We start from the raw sequence: 19,723 nt of genomic DNA on the forward strand, positions 1-19,723 counted from the left end.
TTGTGAGAGTAAAACATCAATTCTGTGTGGCTCCCACTGAGTTCTAAGGGGGGGAAAACAGTTTGACACAGAAGGGAATAAGCAAAACTCAGCTCACTTGGAGTCCCAAGGGCAAAAGATGGTTGAGCCTTCAACCTCTTTACTTTTTCATACATAAGTGAATGACTGTCCATTCACTCCAGTGGCAAAAAAGTAAAGTGCTACTTGTGGAAAATGTTGTGGTAAGGGTAAAAACCTGTCCTATCCAGCCCTCTGATACTGGGTAGCCTGGCTTCCATCAATCTGTAAAGAGAAGGGAAAGCAGTGTATCTCTAAGCTCACAACAAAGATGCATTTTGACCTTTCCTTCTAAGATTTCCTACCATATTGTTGTGAAATTACTGTCTAGTTACTGTAAATGGTCATGGCTACCCTAAAATCCAGATGGAGTAAAAGTAATGCTGATATTTCTTATTGCCTGCAGAGGCAGAAGCTAATTGTTGGAGAAGAGGATCTAAGTGTTTGGCAATGATCTCCTGATATCTTTAGAGAACAATACTAAGCAGGCTGACTTGGAAGTAAAAGCCATACTAGAAGTGATGGCATCCTTGTGGCCACCTCCAGGAGACCACTGCCATTTTGAAGTCATTTTAAAAAGCCATGATCTCAATCCGGCCCACAATGCAGTCCTCATGTTCCCTGCTGCAGTGCGTGTGTGTGTCAGTTTCAGCACTTGATAAGGTGCAAGGAAGGAAAACTAGAGCACCTCAGCCTGCTGCACTTGCAGCATTTTTAAATGACTTTTAATGGTGGTGGCAACATTGTGGCAGCCACAAGGACATGCCATGTCTACTTCAGTCCTAAATCCCAGTTTATCCATTGGGGCTTCCTGCCAGGAAAGTGTTCATGGGATTGCAGCCTTAACCATGACTGCAACCTTGGGAGGAAGCAGCCATTCGCAGCCATATTAGCATTTATGTAAAAATAGTGGGCTTGGAGGATGGAAGCGACAGGAACAGACAAAGAAAGACCTGTGAACTATTTGAAGGTGAAATACTTTGGGGTACTGGGACTGGTTCTCTCTCTTTCTCTCTCTCTGGGGATCTGAACTGGGAAGTGAACCTGTTGCATTGCAGGACTGGCTCTTTGTCTCCACCTGTGCTCTGATTGTGCATCTTCAAATAACGAAAATGTTCCAAAGATGCCATATATCTTCAGTACTCTGTCCTACAAAGCGAACCAACCAAGGTAACACTGCCTCTTGAAGCCCTCATTACCTGGGAAAGTGGGGAGTGTGTAACAATATAAGGGGCCTCCTTGCAAACCAAACATAGCCCATCTGCCACAGTGAGCATCACTACACTTAAAAAGCAGCAGCCAAAGAATAAAAGCATTGGTGTCAATTGTTTTTGCTGCTCAGTGTATAAACACACTCATAGAATAGTTACTTTCTGTTTCCATGGGAGGCAGAACTACTTTAGGAGATAATGCTACTGGGGGAATAAAGGCATTACTAATTAAATCCCTGCTGGTTGTATAAACACTTAGCATTAGTGCTATTCTTCTGTCACCTTCAGTAGGTGATTGCTTTTGGTTACAGAAGCAGTTCTCCATGTATCATAGTAGCTATTACTTGTAAGAGCAGTTGCTAATGACAGTGATAGCTGAACTGGTACACAATGTAAAACTCCATTTTTAAAAACAATTCTGTATATGAGGATAAAGTAGCTCATCCAGGTAGTTGACATCATGCGGCTGAGTATGTTTTCATTAGAAAAAAGTATATTTATTAATTAGGGCATCTTGTTTCATGTCTCCCAATTTATTACGATATCTCCTAAATCAAAAATACTGTTACAGTATATACTACCATAAAGAACTTTTTTAATGGTTTAAATATATATTCTATAAAGGAATAAAATAGTTAACCAGTAGTCCCAGATTTAATGTTTTGTATAAAACTCTGCCATAGATTTCTTATCATCTGGTTAGATAATATACAAACCAAAGAACATTCTTGTCCAAACAGAGCTCATAATCCAGCTATTTTCCATAACTTTGATTGGGGCACTGAGGTTCAAAACTCTTTGGCTCATTTTAGACATAACTGCAAAGTACATTTTGGGCGATTTCTCACTAGAGCTGCCTCGCAGCACAGCGCCGTTTGCCCCAACACAAACATGTTAATTTCACACCCGAGGCTGCGGGGTTGCATTTGACTCGGGGCTTCACCCGATTTCCTCTGCAGTTTCATGATCCTCAAAAACCAGGATCACGAAACTGCGGAGGAAATCGGGCGAAGCCCCAAGTCAAAATGCAGCCTCGGAGCTTTGGGTGCGAAATTGACATGTTTGAGTTGGGGCAGACAGCGGCTGTGCTGCGGGGCAGCTCTAGTGAGAAATCGCCCTTTGTGTCACTATGGAAGCAATCCTAAGTACACTTACTAGTAGAAAGTAAGTCACACTGAACTCAGTGGGGTTTACTTCTTAATAGACATGCTTAAATTTCACTGTAAAATAAAAAGCCTGTGTCACATTCCTTCCTCCCCCTAAAAGTAAAAATGATTCACTTGCTGGTCACATCCAAATGGAGGGGTAAGACAAAATACTGAGGACGAGGATCCCAGGGCTTGCTCACATAGCAGCCAACTTTGGTTTGCCGTGAGCCATGCCTTCAAGGCACTCAGTGATTCTGGTGAATTATATCTCACACATGCTTACTTAGAAGTAACTCTCAATGGTTCAATAGGACTTCTAGGTTAACATGCTTAGGATTTCATACTCGATTGTTAGTCTTGGCACACATAGTATGAATGTGTATGTGAAGGTACATGTATCGGCCTGTATAAAAACCTTTAGGTATAATTTAAATTAACACCATTAGCACTCTTGTAACAAGCTCAAATCACTTTGGCACTGCATCAGCAATGATCTTTTCATTGTTAACTGTAGGGAGATGATTCATTGTCCGCTTGTAAGAAAATTAAAATGGGAAGTTCTTAATCACCCCCTTTGTGGTATATAGCATGTTTCCCATATAATCTGCAGTTTCCAAAGACTCCAAACTGATATCTAATTGCAAAAGATGAAAAATTAAAACTTTTTAAAAATAATAATAATCAGAAACTGCTTTTACAGACCAGACATCTGCATTTAGGCTGCTATTAGACATAACAGAAAAACAGGATTCAATTTACTCAAGTGGTGCTTTTGTAATAAAAATATGGTGAACATATGACATATTAACACAAGGAATTAAATAAAAATTCTGCAAAAGGATATCTGCAGCTGTGTTCTTTCACTTGGCTGGCTCATAAAGATTTCTTACTGACAGAATCCATCAAGATAACAGCAGTTTCCCTTTACAGGTGGAACTCTGTTTCCAAATAAACAAACAGTAAGTATGATCAGCTCCTTACCCAATACAGCACATCAGTCCAACCTTCCATGGTTATACACTGGAACACAGTTAACATTGCAAAGGCAAAATTGTCAAAGTTGGTTATGCCTCCATTGGGTCCAACCCAGCCACTCTTACATTCAGTACCATTCGTGCTACACTGACGTCCACTCCCTGAGAATGCACAAGGTGCAGGATCATCTTCAGCTAATATATCTAAAAATAGATAAAAAACATACAAAATGTGAAATCCTCAACAACTTGCTTGAAAAAAGACATTCCAAATATTATAATAATCTAGAAAGATAATACATATTGAACTCTTGATCTGTAAAGACACTGAGGTTACAGGGGCATTTTCCCATACATATCAGCAGCCACAGCCTTTTACTAGCTGTATACATTTGGAGGAGGTATAAACTTGGTTGTATATGGATCCATGGGCACAACTATTTCAGTGGTTGTGGTAACTGGAAAAATACAGAAATTGTCACCAACTGTATTTTCCACATATTGGATCCTAGTCCCATTGATTTTCAGGGCTCTTATGCACAAGCAGTGATCTACCATAAGCAATGAGAAAACGCTAACATAAAACAGCAGCAACAAAGAATAAACAGGCAATGAATGATACTCCTATGGATCATCCTATAGGTTTACAATCTATGAGATATAGTTGACTCAATACCATTCGGAGTCAGATAAAATGCATAGAATAAGAGTTCAACGTGCACAAACAGTGCCATCATGCTTCCTTCTGCCCTAATAACTGAGTTGGATTAACACCAAATGTCTGCAGTTGTGCAGCCATATATTTAGATGTCTTAATATATTTGAGGAACTGCCCCGAAAAAAGCAGAGATACTTTGACATAGGATCTTACAGCAGACTAACTCTGGAATTATAGAACAGACTCCACTGAAAGATAAAACAATTGTGAGAAGGTTTGTACCTCTTTCATGAGGAAACCCAAAAGGAAGTACAAACAAGTGATCAGACAAAGGCCTTGTCACTTCCTTTGCAATTTTCTTATACTAAAGTTGTTCTGCAGATACCCTCTTTTAAACCTGCCCTATCCAGACCTCTGATCAGGAATCATGACTTCTTATACAGCATTAGAGATTTTCATAACATTTCTCCATACTCCTCTGAACCTAGGAGAATGGAACGAGGTTGTGCTACTTTTCCGACTTCTGCTGTGCTACATGAAACAGAGAACTAATGCACCGTACCATCACATGTGGGAAACTTGGGTTCAGTTCATCATCAGTCATGATGCTCACAAGATGACTCTGGACCACTCATGGGTTGTGTTCAGACTGGCAGTTTGGCCCAATACAGGCACATTTTACAAATGGAGTAAACGGGCACGATCACACAGCCACATCTGTCAGGTGTTCCCCTGTCAGAGGACAACTTGGAGCCGGATTAAAAAGCAACCACCTCCGAAGTGGTGTTTTTGTTTCCCCGTGCATTCATTGTGCATGGCCGGATGTTTGAACACAGGGGAGCACATGCAGAATGGATTTGGCAGTGTGAACCTGCAGATCCATTCTGCCGCTACAGAGGCGGTTTTTTTAAAGAATTGCCTATGTGCGCATGCGTGTGTATGCGCACTACGCACACACACGGGTTTTGGATTTGTTTTTGCAGTTCGCTCCACGGCTGAGGCACTACAATAATGTGGATGCTTTACCACGGGATGTCCCTGCAGGTAACCCACAGCAGGCTGTGCTGTGTGGCTGAGATATCACACTACACTTTAACCCGGCTCAGTTAGAGGCGGCACCAATATCGCACCAAGCCGCCAGTGTGATCAAAACCATGGTGTAGTTTTAAGCAAAGTTACATTCTTCTAAGCTTCATGAGCATCATAGGACTTAGAAGGGTGTGACTCTGCTTAGAACTGCACAGTCACTCATAGCCCATCCTGCCTCACAAGACTATTATAAAGTAAATTGGAGGAGGAGAGCTCCTGGAAGAATGGCAGGATAAACTGTGATATAGGTTAGAGAATCCTGGAGCTTATGGCTGTCATCATAACATTTTGCACATCTCAGCAAACCACAAATGGTGAGTTTTCTATGCTTCTAGGGAATGTGCAATGTAGCAACCAGCCCCAATGTTTCTAATTTTGAATTCTCAACACCAACTTGAAAACCAAGATTTATACTAAATTCAATATTTTAAAGTTTACACTTTACAACACCCTGTTTAAGATGCAAAAATTTGGTTCCTGTTATGATTAACAGTTTCTTTACTCACCTGCATCATCAAAGTAACATGATTTGTGCATTTTTCCAATAAAAAGTTCCAATCCTATAATAGCATAGATTATGATTACAAATAATACCAAAAGGGCAATATGGAGCAAGGGAACCATGGCTTTTATAATGGAGTTCAGGACAACCTGTAAACCTGTAAAAAAACAAAAAGCATGAACAAAGATGGTGATACTGTTTTGCAGACACACATAATTAGAAGCAGCTAATGTGTAGGTACACGCAAAGGTCATTACCACAAAAACAAAAAGCATCAGAAAATGCTTAAGGCCTTGTATTCAATTTCATACACCTAACAAAAATTCGCCTGGTTTTATGTGATAGTGAATCATTGTGGAAAAATGGGACTAGCGTACAAAAGGGCTTAGCAAAGGAATTTGGAATCCTCTCACTCTTGCAATATGTATATTTTTTCAGACCTGACCACAACTTAACAACAAAAGGGTCTAGTAGTGGTGTGTCCTTGATCTAAAAGAGTTGCAAAAACTACACAAAACAGTTCCTACTCAGAGTAAGTACAAATGGCTATGAGCAAAATAATTTAAGATGCTCAGTTGGTTTGGGAGGATCATTTTGGTGGGCTTTGTTGTTGCTTTTTAAATTATCTGGCCACTTTGTTTAAAAAAAACCAAAACTGCTTGATAAAAGTGTTCATACAAAATTAGAGATATTGGTCTGCTGGCAGAGAGTTTTGCATTTGATCAAAAAGCTTTCTCCCCACTCATGGCATATTTCCCACAGTTGCTTGATCCTCCATTGAAGTAATTTTGCTAAATCTGTACCAATTACCATCATTTCCATGGCAACAGATTATGGTCTAATAAACACGACATTATGACCTTGCTTCTGGATCAAATGTTAAATGCAAGAGATGGGAAAGAGAGAGGTTTCACTCAATCGAAACCATCCTCAAATGACAGCAATGAATGAAAACAGAAAGGATTATATACAGATCCACTTGTTATTCTGTTGAATTGCTCCTTTTAGCAGTTCTGCCCAGTTCTAGCAGTCCAGTTTTCATTCTCTAGAACGGCAGTATACACAGTGTTCTCCTAGTGGCTATTTTTCAGCAGCTCTTGTACTAGAATATCACCATTTTTCTCTGCATAGCTGAAGGGGTGTACATCAATTTCCAAATGAACAAGAAAATATATTAAAAATCACCATTCATTTTCATTGTTATGGTAATGAAGTAGAAAGGAAATGTAACTCAATGAAATGCATTACTAATGTCTGGCAGACTAGTTGGAGGACCCAAAGAGAGGGCAGAGGTGGGGAGAATTAGGAAACAGAAGATTATATAACTGACATAGAAACTTGCCAGTCATCAGAGTCAAACATATCATTGTTCTGATGCATCTGTTCTGCAGTGGTTCACAGTCATTGCTGACTCAGTGGCTTGGGAGAGCTTTTTTAATTATACAGCCACTTTAGTTTGCAATCCTATCTTTTATCTTTTTGTTGCACAATTCCACTTGGTGAAATGGTACAACAATACAAAAATATGATGTGTTTTAAAAATGTGTTTCCCATTGCAAATATAACAATGAAAATGAATGGGTGAGTGGGCGTCAACGTGGCAAATGGGGTTCAGTGTGGCCAAGTGCAAAGTGATGCACATTGGAGCCAAAAATCCTAACTATAAATACACACTGATGGGGTCCAAACTGGCAGAGACTGACCAAAAGAGAGATCTTGGAGTTGTAGTAGATAACTCACTGAAAATGTCAAGACAGTGTGCGACTGCAATAAAAAAGGCCAATGCTATGCTGGGGATTATTAGGAAAGGAATTGAAAACAAATCAGCCAGTATCATAATGCCCCTGTATAAATCAATTGTGCAACCTCATTTGGAGTACTGTGTACAGTTCTGGTCACCACACCTCAAAAAGGATTTATAGCATTGGGAAAAGTACAGAAAAGAGCAACTAGAATGATAAAAGGGTTGGAACAGTTTCCCTATGAAGAAAGGTTAAAACGCTTGGGGCTCTTTAGCTTGGAGAAATGACGACTGAGGGGTGACATGATCGAGGTTTATAAGATTATGCATAGGATAGAGCAGGTAGAGAAATAAGTACTTTTCTCCCTTTGTCACAGTACAAGAACTCATGGGTTAGAACAGGTTAGAACAGTACTTCTTCACCCAAAGAGTGATTAACACATGGAATTCACTGCCACAGGAGGTGGTGGCGGCTACAAGCATGGACAGCTTCAAGAGGGAATTAGATAAGCATATGGAGCAGAGATCCATCAGTGGCTATTAGCCACAAGGTATAGATAGGAACTCTCAGGCTGGGGCAGGTGATGCTCTGTATTCTTGGTGCTTGGGAGGGGGAGCAACAGTGGGAGGGCTTCTAGTGTCCTGACCCCACTGGTGGACCACCTGATGGCACCTGGTGTTTTTGGCCACTGTGTGACAGAGTGTTGAACTGGATGGGCCATTGGCCTGATCCAACATTGGCTTCTCTTATGTTCTTATGTTCTTATAATAAAATGAAAACAAATTAAGTTTAAGCAAATGTAATGAAAAAAGTAGATCTGTAGTTCACTGATGGATTATTTCATGCAGGATGACAGCTGGCTCATCAAGCTTGATCATTACCCTGCATGTACTGAGTGTCTAACAATGGATCCCAGAATCTTAAACCAGTTTATGCTAGATTCGCAAGGTTGTTTTGCACATTTATTTATTTAATTTATTTAGAGTCAGCCTTTCCCACTGAGATTCAAGGTGGACTACACAATATAAGTCAATGTAATCAATATTGACTCAATACTTGACTTGTGGTCATTCCACTGACAATTTCCTGACAGGGAATACTTCCACTGCATGAAAAAAGTGGCAGCTCAGAATTTGCTCTAACTGGACATGTGACTAGTGCTGAAAACTGCAGCTGTGGATCACTTTCTCTCCCATACCCTTCAACAGCCATCTATAAAACTTATCCATGTTCTTATATCATGAAGTTCGATGTTTCCACAGACTGCAGCAATGGCAGTTAATGGTGCAGAACACAGGCACAGAAATGTAATTCATAGTGATATCAGGACACAGGTCAATTCTGCTAGATATTATGGAGAGTAGTTAGACATAAGACATAAGTTTGCAAATAGGTGATTTATTAGCTGTACTGAGTCTAAGGAAATAAGGTAGGATATACGTATTTTAAATAAATAAATAAATATGCCATCTAGGTCAGCTGTAAGTCACAGCCCATGACCATACAAATCCCTCTGCCTGTTTAGTGGTCCTGTATCACAACCAAACTTATAATTCAGAAATCTCAAAATACACTTTATCTCAATACTGAGATAACAAGGGTGACCATTACTATGTCCTCACATTTAACTCTCTAGAAAAAGGAGAAAGCTATTGTCTGGGAGGAAAATCCAACCTCAATGATTAAAAAATGCTTTTTGTAAATGCGGCAAAATAATTTGACAAGTGACTTACTGGGCACTCCTGATACAAGCCGGAGAGGTCGTAACACACGAAAGGCTCTTAGGGCTTTTACATCAAAGCCACCCGATTTACCACCTGAATGGGTACCTCCTTCTGCTTCTTTGGTTAATTGTTCCAAAATGACACTAAACAACCTGATGAACAAAATAAAAAAGATATTATCATCCTCCACTTAGAAAAAATTATAGACTTTTTAAAAGTCTTGCATTGCGTAATTCAGAAAAGCCCTTTAACTCCGGGGTTTCTACATTATCAAATAATTCCAATAATTCCATAACTGATTCAATAGGTAACCTGTGGTTTTTCTGACATGGCCCACTATTTGTTTTCAGCATCTTTTACCTTGAGTATGACCAACAAGCCATTCCTTCTGCAGTTGGTATATAGTTTACTGATGTGATGTAATCAATCAAGAGCTGGATATCACATTATGACTAATGTAAGTGACAGCTTTTTAATGTTCACAGATGAATATTAAAGAAGGGTTGATGACCAAAATGCATGCTACACTTCAGGACTGGTAGTAATGTGGTACCCAGCCCTTATTCCCTACTATGGGATTTTGTCCCCATTTCTATGTAACAATTAATTTATATAATAAAGGAGCAGTGGCATTTCTGAAATAAGTTTTATGTGGATTAGACACTTAGCACTATCTTCCACTTCCAGCAGATCCCAAGGAAACTGTGGAAACTGTGAACAAGTTCCTGGAAGTCCATTATGGGATGGATGAGGGCTCACAAGCTTCAACAATCCTGACAAAATAGAGGTGCTACTGGGGGAGGTTTGATTTGACCCAGGAATTGGGGTTGCATTCCTTCTAAAGGAGCAGGTTCATACCCTGGGGGTGCTGCTGGACACAAGTCTCTTGGTGGATAAACAGGTGGTAGTGTTGGCCAGTGCTGCCTTCTTCAACTTTGACTGGTGAGCCAGCTGTGGCCCTTCCTGGATAGGAAAGATCTCGCCACTGTGGTGTATGCCCTGCCAATATCCATATTAGATTACTGCAATCCGCAATATGTAGGGCTGCCCTTGAGCACTATCTGAAGCTACAGAGGGTACAGAATGCTGCAACCAAAATGTCGTTACACCTATACTGGCTCCCAGTTTGTTTCTGGGCTCAATTCAAGGTGCTGGTATTGAGTTTTAAAGCCCTATACAGCTGATGGCCAGCATACCTTAAGAACCACTTATTCTCATATGAACCTACCCAACCACTTTGGTAATCTTCAGAGGCCCTGCTTCAGTTACTACTGCCATCTGAGGCTAGATAGGTAGTGACTTGAGCAAAGGCTTTCTTGGTTGTGATACCAGAACTTTGAAATTCCCTCCCCAGGGAGATTTGTTTGTCTCCAACATTGTCTTCTGCCAACAAGGGAAGACTTTTTTCTTTGGTTTGGTATTGCCTCATTAACTCTTATTAGAACCCCTCCTTCTGTATTTATGTGTTTTTATAATTTGTTTTAAATAATCTCTGCCCTTATAATAATTGTGTTTTGGGGTGGCCTTTGGCCTATGGGGTGGCGAGGAAAAATGCACTCCCTCAGCCATTGGGCCACCAGCTGCCATTCAGGACTCCTGGCATCCCATTGGCTGGGGGGGAGAGGAGGGACAAGGCTGGCCAGACCCTCGTGAACTGGGGATGGGTCCGACCAGCGGTGCTGGTGGCACCTGGATGGCCGCGCCACACTTCCCTGTGCCGCTGCGCCCTGGCTCAGGGATGCCGTGGGCAATTCTGTTGGGGGGGCTCTGCCAAGGTTCCCGGTGCTGCCTCCGGCCTCACTGCCCTGGCAGCATGCCCCGCCTCACCTCAGGATGGGGGGAGGCCATGCCGTGCTTCCCGGGGCCACCACGGCCTGGCCTGGGGATGCCACGGGCAGTTCTTCGGGGAGGCCATTCAGCCTCTGCCATCCTTCCCTCTGCCGCCCATGCTAGCCTGCCGGCACGCCCCGACCATGAAGGGGGGCAGTGAGCTGCTGGAAGGGCAGGTGCTTCAAACTCCTCCCCTTCCTTCTCGGCCCTGGCTTCCTCGCTCTCCCCGCAGCCATGGGGGGGGGGCAGTGAGCTGCTGGAAGGGGAAGCGGTTGACACCCGTCCCCTTTCTTCTCAGACCCGGCCGTCTTCCCTTCCCTGTCTGCGCTGGGGCTTGATCAAGCTCCCCACGTGCCAGCCGGCAGAGGGACCCTGCCCATCTTCGCGGGAGGGGGACTCGTGCCACCAGGGAAGGCGCCACACCCATCCACCCACGATAGTGCCTGTTGCATTCCTGAAAACAGTGGGCCTTCCTCCTAGTGTTTATATATTTGTATTTAAACACTGTTTTTAATATTCTGACTTGTTTTCTGAAATGTTTTTAATGTTTGAAATAGTCATCACTTTGGGGGCCCTTCAGGCAGAAAGACAGCTTAGGAATTCAGAGAACCAGCTTGACTTATCATTACAACTGTATATCAATCTATTGAAATCTTAGTGCCTTTTTAAAAAATACCACCATGATATCAATATATTGTTATAAACATGCACAAAAAAATAAAAGGGGGTGCTGTGACGCCACCAATAACGACAGTTATTCTTTGAAAATCCTGATTATTTAAGACATGTGCAGAAGAAAATAAACTTGACTCCACAATTCTGAAAATGCAGAAGCAGGGCAGTTGTGCAGAAGAACTGTGCCCAAACCAATTCCAATGCCCTTGGATTGAACTGTAAACTCACTCAGTGAATCTTGCATTAAAATATACCTGCCTTTTGACATCAGTTTCTATCTCAGTTTTTTCAAAACAGAGACCCTTTTTCATCCCTTCTGTTTTTGTAGATCATGGTGCAAAGTATCATTTAACAGAACATTTAATTTATCAGAATTTAACAGTATCATTTAACAGAACACAAAAGTAGTGCAGCTCCTTAAACATAACAACATCAGGAGTCTCTGAGTGACATTCAGATCTTAGGATTATAGAGTTGGAAGGCACCTCCAGGGTCATCTAGTCCAACCCACTGCACAATGTAGGAAATTCACAAACCCTCCGCACCCACAGTGACCACCGTTCCATGCCCAGAAGATTACAGAAAAACCTACAGGATCCTGGAGAAAAATTGCTCCCTGACCCCAAAATGGCAATCAGCATTTCCCTGGGTGTGTAAGAAAGGGCCACAAGAACGAAGCACTGAAGCAACCCTTCCTGCCCTCCCTCTCATGATCTGCCTAAGTTCCCACAATCAGCTTTGCTGTCAGATTGCCATCTAGCCTCTGTTTGAAAATCTCCAAAGAAGAAGAGCCCACCACCTCCCAAGGAAGCCTGTTCCACTGTTCTTGTATTTAGTTCCTGAGCCAAAAATTGGTCAAAGGTGCTATGCACCACCAATGACACCTGTACATTCACCTGTAAACACGGATCTAATATTATTCCCAAGCTGCAATCTAGATCAGTTTGATTCCTTATTCCCAATTTGGTGTAATGGTTAAGTGCGTAAACTCTCATCTGGGAGAACCGGGTTTGATTTCCCACTCCTCCACTTGCAGCTGCTGGATGACCTTGGGCAAATCATAGTTCTGGCAGAGCTTTTCTCTTACAAGCAGTTCTCAAAATAGCTCTCTCAGCCCCACCTATCTCACAGGGTGTCTGTTGTGGGAAGGGGAAGGGGTTTGTAAACCGCTCTGAAACTCCGAGTGAAGGGAGGGGTATAAATCCAATCTCCTCCTCCTCCTCAACAACAACATACAGCCCTTCAGCCTTTTCTGGATTTAAGTATATTTTCCCTTGTTCAGCTTACTACCACCCCCAACCTGCTATTCAAAATGTCCACTGTCTCATCCAACTGCTAAAAAGGAGAAAGAAAGCTGTTTGTTATCAGCTTACTGATATTTTACTCCAAATCTCCATTCCTAGTGGTTTCATCTAGACGTTAAACAGCACAGATGACAAAATGAGAGCCCTGGGAAGTTTTCTAGCACCAGCTTTCTTCTGGAGCTGGTTAATAAAATCTGGATGGAACCACTAGACTTCGGTACTCTTAATACATATTTCAATTATCCTCCATAAGTATACCATGATGATAACACTGGAAGCTACTGAGAGGTCCAGGAGAAACCAATAGGGTTGCAATTTCCCTCTCCTTCCCAAGAAGATTACTCACCAAGGTAAGGGTAGTCAAGATAGAAATTTAAATATTACTGCTTCTGATGTCAAAGGCCTGCATAGGCAACAACACTGAAGGTTAGCAACTTTGAAAAGGAATATAGACTTCTTCTCCAGTTAATTAATGTACATATAATATAGGACTATTTTAGATGTTTTCCAGATTCCTTGAAAAAATAAAGATCAAACTTACCCTACAATTACTATTACAAAATCCAGTAAATTCCATCCATTTCTAACATATGCATTGGGATGTAATAATAATCCATATGCTATAATCTTCAAAAATGTTTCAATTGTAAAAATTATCAGGAAGGCATATTCTACTTTTTCCTGTAACAGAAAAGAACAAACAATCAAACAGCAATCACAAACAGAGCCAGAGTTTCCTTTTGATTTATTCAAAGCAGTTATAGGTTATCTAAAAAATGCCTGAGGCACCCAACAACCAGTAATAAAACTATCCAATAAGATCCATTTAAAGTTTATATAATTAGCTTTTGGTCAGATAACTAAAGTCAGACCTGAGAACCACAAACCCAGACATCTATCTAAATGACTGTTAAGCAAATGGTTAATTTATTTACTACAATGAAATAACATACCAACGTGCTATGTAAGAAGCAACCCAGAACTCAGAATCCTACTGATGTCTATTCAATGGGACTTAGTCTGAAGAAAATACTCTTATGATTGCACTGTAAATAACTGACAGTCTTTAGCATATTAATAGTACAATCCTATGTAGACTTAGGCCAACCAAAACACATTAAATTCCATAGATTTACACTGGAGTAACTCATTGTTTTCCCTCCAACTGTTTGTTCTACAAGCATCTGTTAACTGCATAGCTCTAAAAAGTGAAAAACAAAGACCCTGAAATGTATTTATTTGTCCTGCCTCTCTACAAACAGGTGCCAAGGAGGTTAAAAGCCATATAACATTCTTCATAAAACCAAATTTTAATAAACAAAAAAAGCTAAAATAAAAACACAAAACCATCTAAATGAACACGAAGGTTTCAAATGACTGTTTCTGTGAAATGTGATATGGTACAGAGCCTGTGATGGACTGTACAATGTAAGGAATGCACCAATCAAGCATATCTGAATTGGCCATAAAAGTGCAGAACACAGTGTGCCAAATCCCCTACTCTACCAGTCAGTAGTGGATATTCCTTAACTTAATCTGTTTGGCTCCCATGTTGCCATGCAACTGCTGGGTGACCTTGAGTCACAGTTCTCTCAGAGCTGTTCTATCAAGAGCAGTTCTCTGAGAGCTCTCCCAGCCCCACCTAACCTCGCAGGGTGTCTGTTGTAGGGAGAGAAAGGAAAGGAGATCTGAAATTTATTGGAATGCTTACTTGAATCGCCGCATTCACTCCCAATGTTAAGCTTCGAGCCGACGAAGGATCCTCAGAGCTGACTTGCTATTGGTCGCCCCGTGCCAGCGACCAATCAGAACAACACCTAGTCCCTGAGCGGGAAGGACTTCCATTGGTCTTTATCCAAACAACCTCATTGGTTGATTATTGTAAATAGGTGTGGCTATGTTAGCCCGGGAATGTTTAAAAGGAGCCCGGCTCCCAATGTTAATCTGTTCTGGTTATGAATGCGTTTAAGTGCTTGTTCGTTACTTCAATAAAGCTGAATCACTTTGCTGAAATCACTCTCCAGATCTTTGTTAGCGGCTATCTAACAATTGGCGATGAGGATAGGATGCTAGAGCGGGTAGGCAGCCCTGCTTAACAATCCCACGACGGAAGAAAGCGGACAGAGCACTGTGGCCACTCCAGCGGAGGCACCACCAGTACCGGTGAACGAGCCTGCGAGGATGGCCAATAGCCAGAAGTTCGAGGCATTAGAACCCACAACTGAGGATTGGGAGTGGGACGCGTACCTTGCCAGGTTGGAGTTCCACCTGGAAGCCAACGACATCACCGACGATGCGAAGAAGAGGGCCAGCCTGCTGAGTTCCTGTGGAAAGGGAACCTTCGACATCGCCAGGTCATTGGTGGCTCCGGCCGACATCAAGTCGGTGGTGTTTGTGGAGCTCACAAAGAAGTTGAAGGCCCATTTCTCCCCTCAGTCATCCGAAATTGCCTGTAGACATGCATTCTACAAATGAAGCCAGGCAGCCGATGAGACCATAGCCGAATTTGTGGCAGCCCTACGCAAGGCAGCGTGGCCGTGCAATTTCGCTGATGTAGAAGAAGCCCTCAGAGACCGTCTTGTGTGTGGCCTTAGAGACGAGAGGCTCGAGACCTGGGCTGTGGCCTACGAGGAAGCTGTTGCGGCGGAAGCAGCCGACAGATCTACCAGAGAGGTCCGGCAGAAACTAGCATCGCCGGAACAGCGTGTCCACTTCCAACATCCAGACAGCGAGAGTGATGATGCGGAGGATGACGTCAATGCCATCAAGGACAAGCGGACCCAAGTGAAACCGGGATCAAACAAGTTTTGTTCAGGATGTGGCGGGAAACATCATCGCGACTCCTGTTGGGCCCGGGACATCGATTGCAGAGCGTGTGGGCGGCGTGGACACCTGGCTCGAGTTTGCAGGTCAGCCAAGAAAGGTTCGGCACCCAGCACCAGAGGCAAGCAGTGACCCACAGCAGCCGAGGCAAACTGTCAGATGACTTCGACTCTGACCAACGCATCAACCGTCCTGCGCACCAGCTGTCAGGGAAAGATCTCCGTTACCCCACTCCTGGATGGCAGACCTTGCACCATGGAAGTCGATTCCAGCTCTTCTGTCACAGTGATATCTGCGACGTCCTGGCAGCAGTTGTTCCCAACTCGAAGTCGGCGGCGGCTCCAACCTGCAGACACCAGAGTGTCCGATTTCCAAGGAAAGAGGATTCCTTTGGCAGGAAAGGACACTGTAAATGTTGAGTATAAAGGGAAATGTGCTAACCTGTCGTTCTTAGTTGCTGAAGGGGACCGGGTAAACCTTTTGGGGGTTGGATTGGTTCAGGCCGTTAGGCATTGGTATATACGGTGTTAACAAAATGTCTGAAAATAAATGGGATATGCTGTATGACGAATTCCCTGAGGTATTTGGAGATGGTTTGGGGAGGTACAACGGGCCCCCCATTGCGTTTGAATTAGATCCGTCAGTAAAGCCGATACGGTTGAAATCTCGGAAGGTGCCTATCTCCATCAAGCCCTAGGTCGAATGGGAGCTTGACAAACTCAATAAGCAAGGGGTGTTGGAACATGTACCTTTTAGTAAGTGGGAGACCCCCATAGTGACTCCGGTCAAGCCTGATGGATCTGTACGTATATGTGCAGATTACAAGTGCACTTTGAACAAAGCGTTACAGCAGCACTCGTACCCGGTTCCAGTAATCAGCCACATCCTGGCTTCCCTGGGAGGGGGGAAAGTGTTCGCTAAGCTTGACTTGGCCCAAGCTTACCAACAGTTGACGGTAACACCCGAAGCTGCAGAGGCACAGACAATCGTAACTCACAGGGGAGCGTTTAAAGTTAACCGGCTCCAGTTTTTGGTAAATGTGGCCCCAGGAATTTTTCCAGTTTTGGGTAAATGTGGCCCCAGGAATTTTTCAGGGGTTAATGGAGCAAATGTTGAGGGGGGTGCCGGGAACAGTACCTTATTTTGATGATATTTTAGTTGCGGGGGGGTCTGAACAAGAACTGTTAGACCGAGTAAAGGAAGTTTTGAAACGTTTTCAAACTGCCGGGCTAAGGGTGAAGCGCTCAAAATGCACATTGGGCGTTGACAGTGTGGAATTCCTGGGTTTTCGCATAGACGAAAAAGGGGTACATCCCACAAGCAAAAAGGTGGAGGCCATTCAAAAGCTGGTAAAAAAGAGCTGCAGTCATTCCTTGGTTTGCTTAATTTTTACCACGTGTTTTTACCGCACAAGGCATCAGTGGCAGCACCTTGCATGCACTTTTACATAAAGACGCAAAATGGAAGTGGGGACAAGCCGAGGAAAAGGCTTTTGCAGGAGTAAAAGGGCTGTTGACATCTAATGATGTGTTGAGTCATTACGATAAGCAAAAACTCCTGATCTTGGCTGCAGACGTGTCACCTTTTGGAGTAGGCGCCATTTTGAGCCACCTGATGCCGGATGGAAGCGAAGCGCCTATCGCTTTCTATTCAAGGTCTCTATCTCTATCTGCGGCAGAAAGGAACTATGCCCAGATAGATAAGGAAGGTCTGGCATTGGTAGCGGCTGTCAAAAAGTTCCACAACTTTGTTTTTGGCAGGAAATTTGTGTTGGTCACAGACCACAAGCCGCTACTGGGGATTTTTGCGCCCGATAAGCAACTGCCTAACATTATGTCCCCACGAATGCTTAGATGGGCGTTATTTTTACAGGAATACGACTTTGACCTGGAGCACTGGCCCGGTAAGGCCATAGGGCATGCTGATGCACTCAGCCGCTGCCCTTTACCTAACCAAGGAACAGACCCAGCCCCGGCATGTGAAGTCTTGGCCATAGACGAACTTCCCCAGGCACCAGACTCTTCAAGAGACATAGCTATACAAACTGCGAAAGATAGCGTGTTGTCCCGCGTCCTCAACTGGGTGTGGAGGGGGTGGCCTGTGGGGAGTGTGGAACCCGAGTTCCAGCCGTACAAAGCTCAACAAGCGAAACTTTCAATTTCCAAAGGTTGTGTACTTTGGGGAAACAGAGTGTTAGTTCCAGACAAACTTAGACAAAGAGTCTTAGAATCCTTGCATGAGGGGCACCCGGGCATGGTGCACATGAAGGCCCTAGCAAGAGGATATGTTTGGTGGCCCAAACATGATAAGGAAATTGAAGAGTGGGTACAAGTTTGCACGCAATGCCAACAAAGCAGGCCAGAACCTCCACCAGCTCCACCGCAAAAGTGGGAGTCCACTAGTAAGCCATGGTCAAGACTTCACATGGATTTCGCTGGCCCAGTACAGGGACAAATGTTTCTCATTGTAGTTGATGCCTGGTCAAAATGGCTGGAAGTGGTGCTAATGCATTCGACCACTTCTACTGCGGTCATTCATGTGCTATGCCGGCTTTTCGCAACCCACGGACTGCCGGACGTACTGGTCAGTGATAATGGGCCTCAGTTTGTCTCAAAGGAGTTCCACCAGTTTTTAGCTAATAATGGCATTTGCCAGGTTACCTCTGCCCCGTTCCACCCAGCCTCAGATGGGCAAGCAGAGAGAATGGTCCGCACGGCCAAAGAAGCCCTGGGAAGGTTAACTGAGGGGGATTGGAGTGTACGGTTGGGTTCCTTCCTCTTGCGGCAGCACACCACCCCCTGTAGTGCAACGGGTCAAAGTCCCGCTGAATTGTTAATGGGCAGGTGCCTGGCGACTCGCTTAAACCGGTTGCACCCGGACCTTAACGAGCAAGAGTCAGAGCAAAAGGATACACAAACAAAGGTGCGCATGTTTGAGGCCAGAGACAAAGTGTTCGCCCGTAACTATGTTGCAGGGCATTCCTGGGCCCCCGGGGTGTTGGGCACAAGAAACTGGGCCCCCGGGGTGGTGTGCGAGAGCATAGGCACGCGTATGTATGTGGTTCAGCTGGCCGATGGTAGGAAATGGCGGCGCCACATAGACCAGCTCAGGAGACGTTGGGCGAAGGACAGCGCTGACTCTCCGATGGCTGAGCCCTCAGACATTGAGTTCCGACCTCCCAATATGGAGGTGAGTACTGACTTACCCAGTACTGTCCCAGTAGCAGGGCAGACCCCTGGCCGTGGGTCTGCAAACCCCGAAGTAAATGAGCCTGTTACAGGTCGTGCAGAGCCTATGGCTGACACCCAACAGAACTTGCCCTCTGAGCCTACACAGCTCCGCAGGTCACAGCGTGAGTGGCGAGCACCATCATACCTCGCTGATTACGAATGCAATAAAGTGTATTGTAATGACTGATGTCTAGTTTTGATGTATAGTTTTGGATCAACAGTGAATTTTTTAAAAATGTGTATTGTCTTAACTTAGGGGGGAGGGATTGTAATGTATTGGAATGCTTACTTGAATCGCCGCATTCACTCCCCATGTTAAGCTTCGAGCCGACGAAGGCTCCTCAGAGCTGACTTGCTATTGGTCGCCCTGTGCCAGCGACCAATCAGAACAACACCTAGTCTCTGAGCGGGAAGGACTTCCATTGGTCTTTATCCAAACAACCTCATTGGTTGATTATTGTAAATAGGTATGGCTATGTTAGTCCAGGAATGTTTAAAAGGAGCCCGGCTCCCAATGTTAATCCGTTCTGGTTATGAATGCGTTTAAGTGCTTGTTCGTTACTTCAATAAAGCTGAATCACTTTGCTGAAATCACTCTCCGGATCTTTGTTAGCGGCGATCTAACAAGATCGTATGCCACTCTGAGACTCCCGAGTGAAGGGCAGGGTATAAATCCAATCTCTTCTTCTTTTTCTTAAACAAGAGGGATCAGAAATTGAATTGCATCCCTGTATGAAAGTTGTGCCCTGACCTGGA

General features: G+C 43.7%; 2 protein-coding genes across 2 annotated transcripts in view; one reads left to right on the forward strand and one right to left on the reverse strand.

Moving 5' to 3' along the window:
* Positions 1–14,098, reverse strand: part of CACNA1D (calcium channel, voltage-dependent, L type, alpha 1D subunit) — a 228,120-nt gene extending 214,022 nt beyond the window's left edge. Inside the window, exons 1-5 of the mRNA XM_015418841.1 lie at positions 14,051–14,098; positions 13,456–13,595; positions 9,115–9,257; positions 5,644–5,796; positions 3,398–3,594 (exon numbers count right to left, since the gene is read on the reverse strand). Of these exons, the coding sequence (XP_015274327.1) occupies positions 3,398–3,594; positions 5,644–5,796; positions 9,115–9,257; positions 13,456–13,595; positions 14,051–14,098 (681 nt within the window). The remainder of the gene's footprint in view (positions 1–3,397; positions 3,595–5,643; positions 5,797–9,114; positions 9,258–13,455; positions 13,596–14,050) is intronic.
* A 1,894-nt stretch (positions 14,099–15,992) lies between these two features.
* On the forward strand, positions 15,993–19,154 carry LOC107116833 (uncharacterized protein K02A2.6-like). Its single transcript, XM_015418842.1, is given in 4 exon segments — positions 15,993–16,220; positions 16,222–16,797; positions 16,832–17,099; positions 17,191–19,154. Coding segments are annotated over 4 exon segments (3,036 nt in total).
* The last annotated feature ends 569 nt before the right edge of the window (positions 19,155–19,723 follow it).

The sequence above is a fragment of the Gekko japonicus genome, unplaced genomic scaffold (assembly GCF_001447785.1).
Source record: "Gekko japonicus isolate JY-2015 unplaced genomic scaffold, Gekko_japonicus_V1.1 scaffold1549, whole genome shotgun sequence".
Taxonomy (NCBI): Eukaryota; Metazoa; Chordata; class Lepidosauria; order Squamata; family Gekkonidae; genus Gekko; species Gekko japonicus.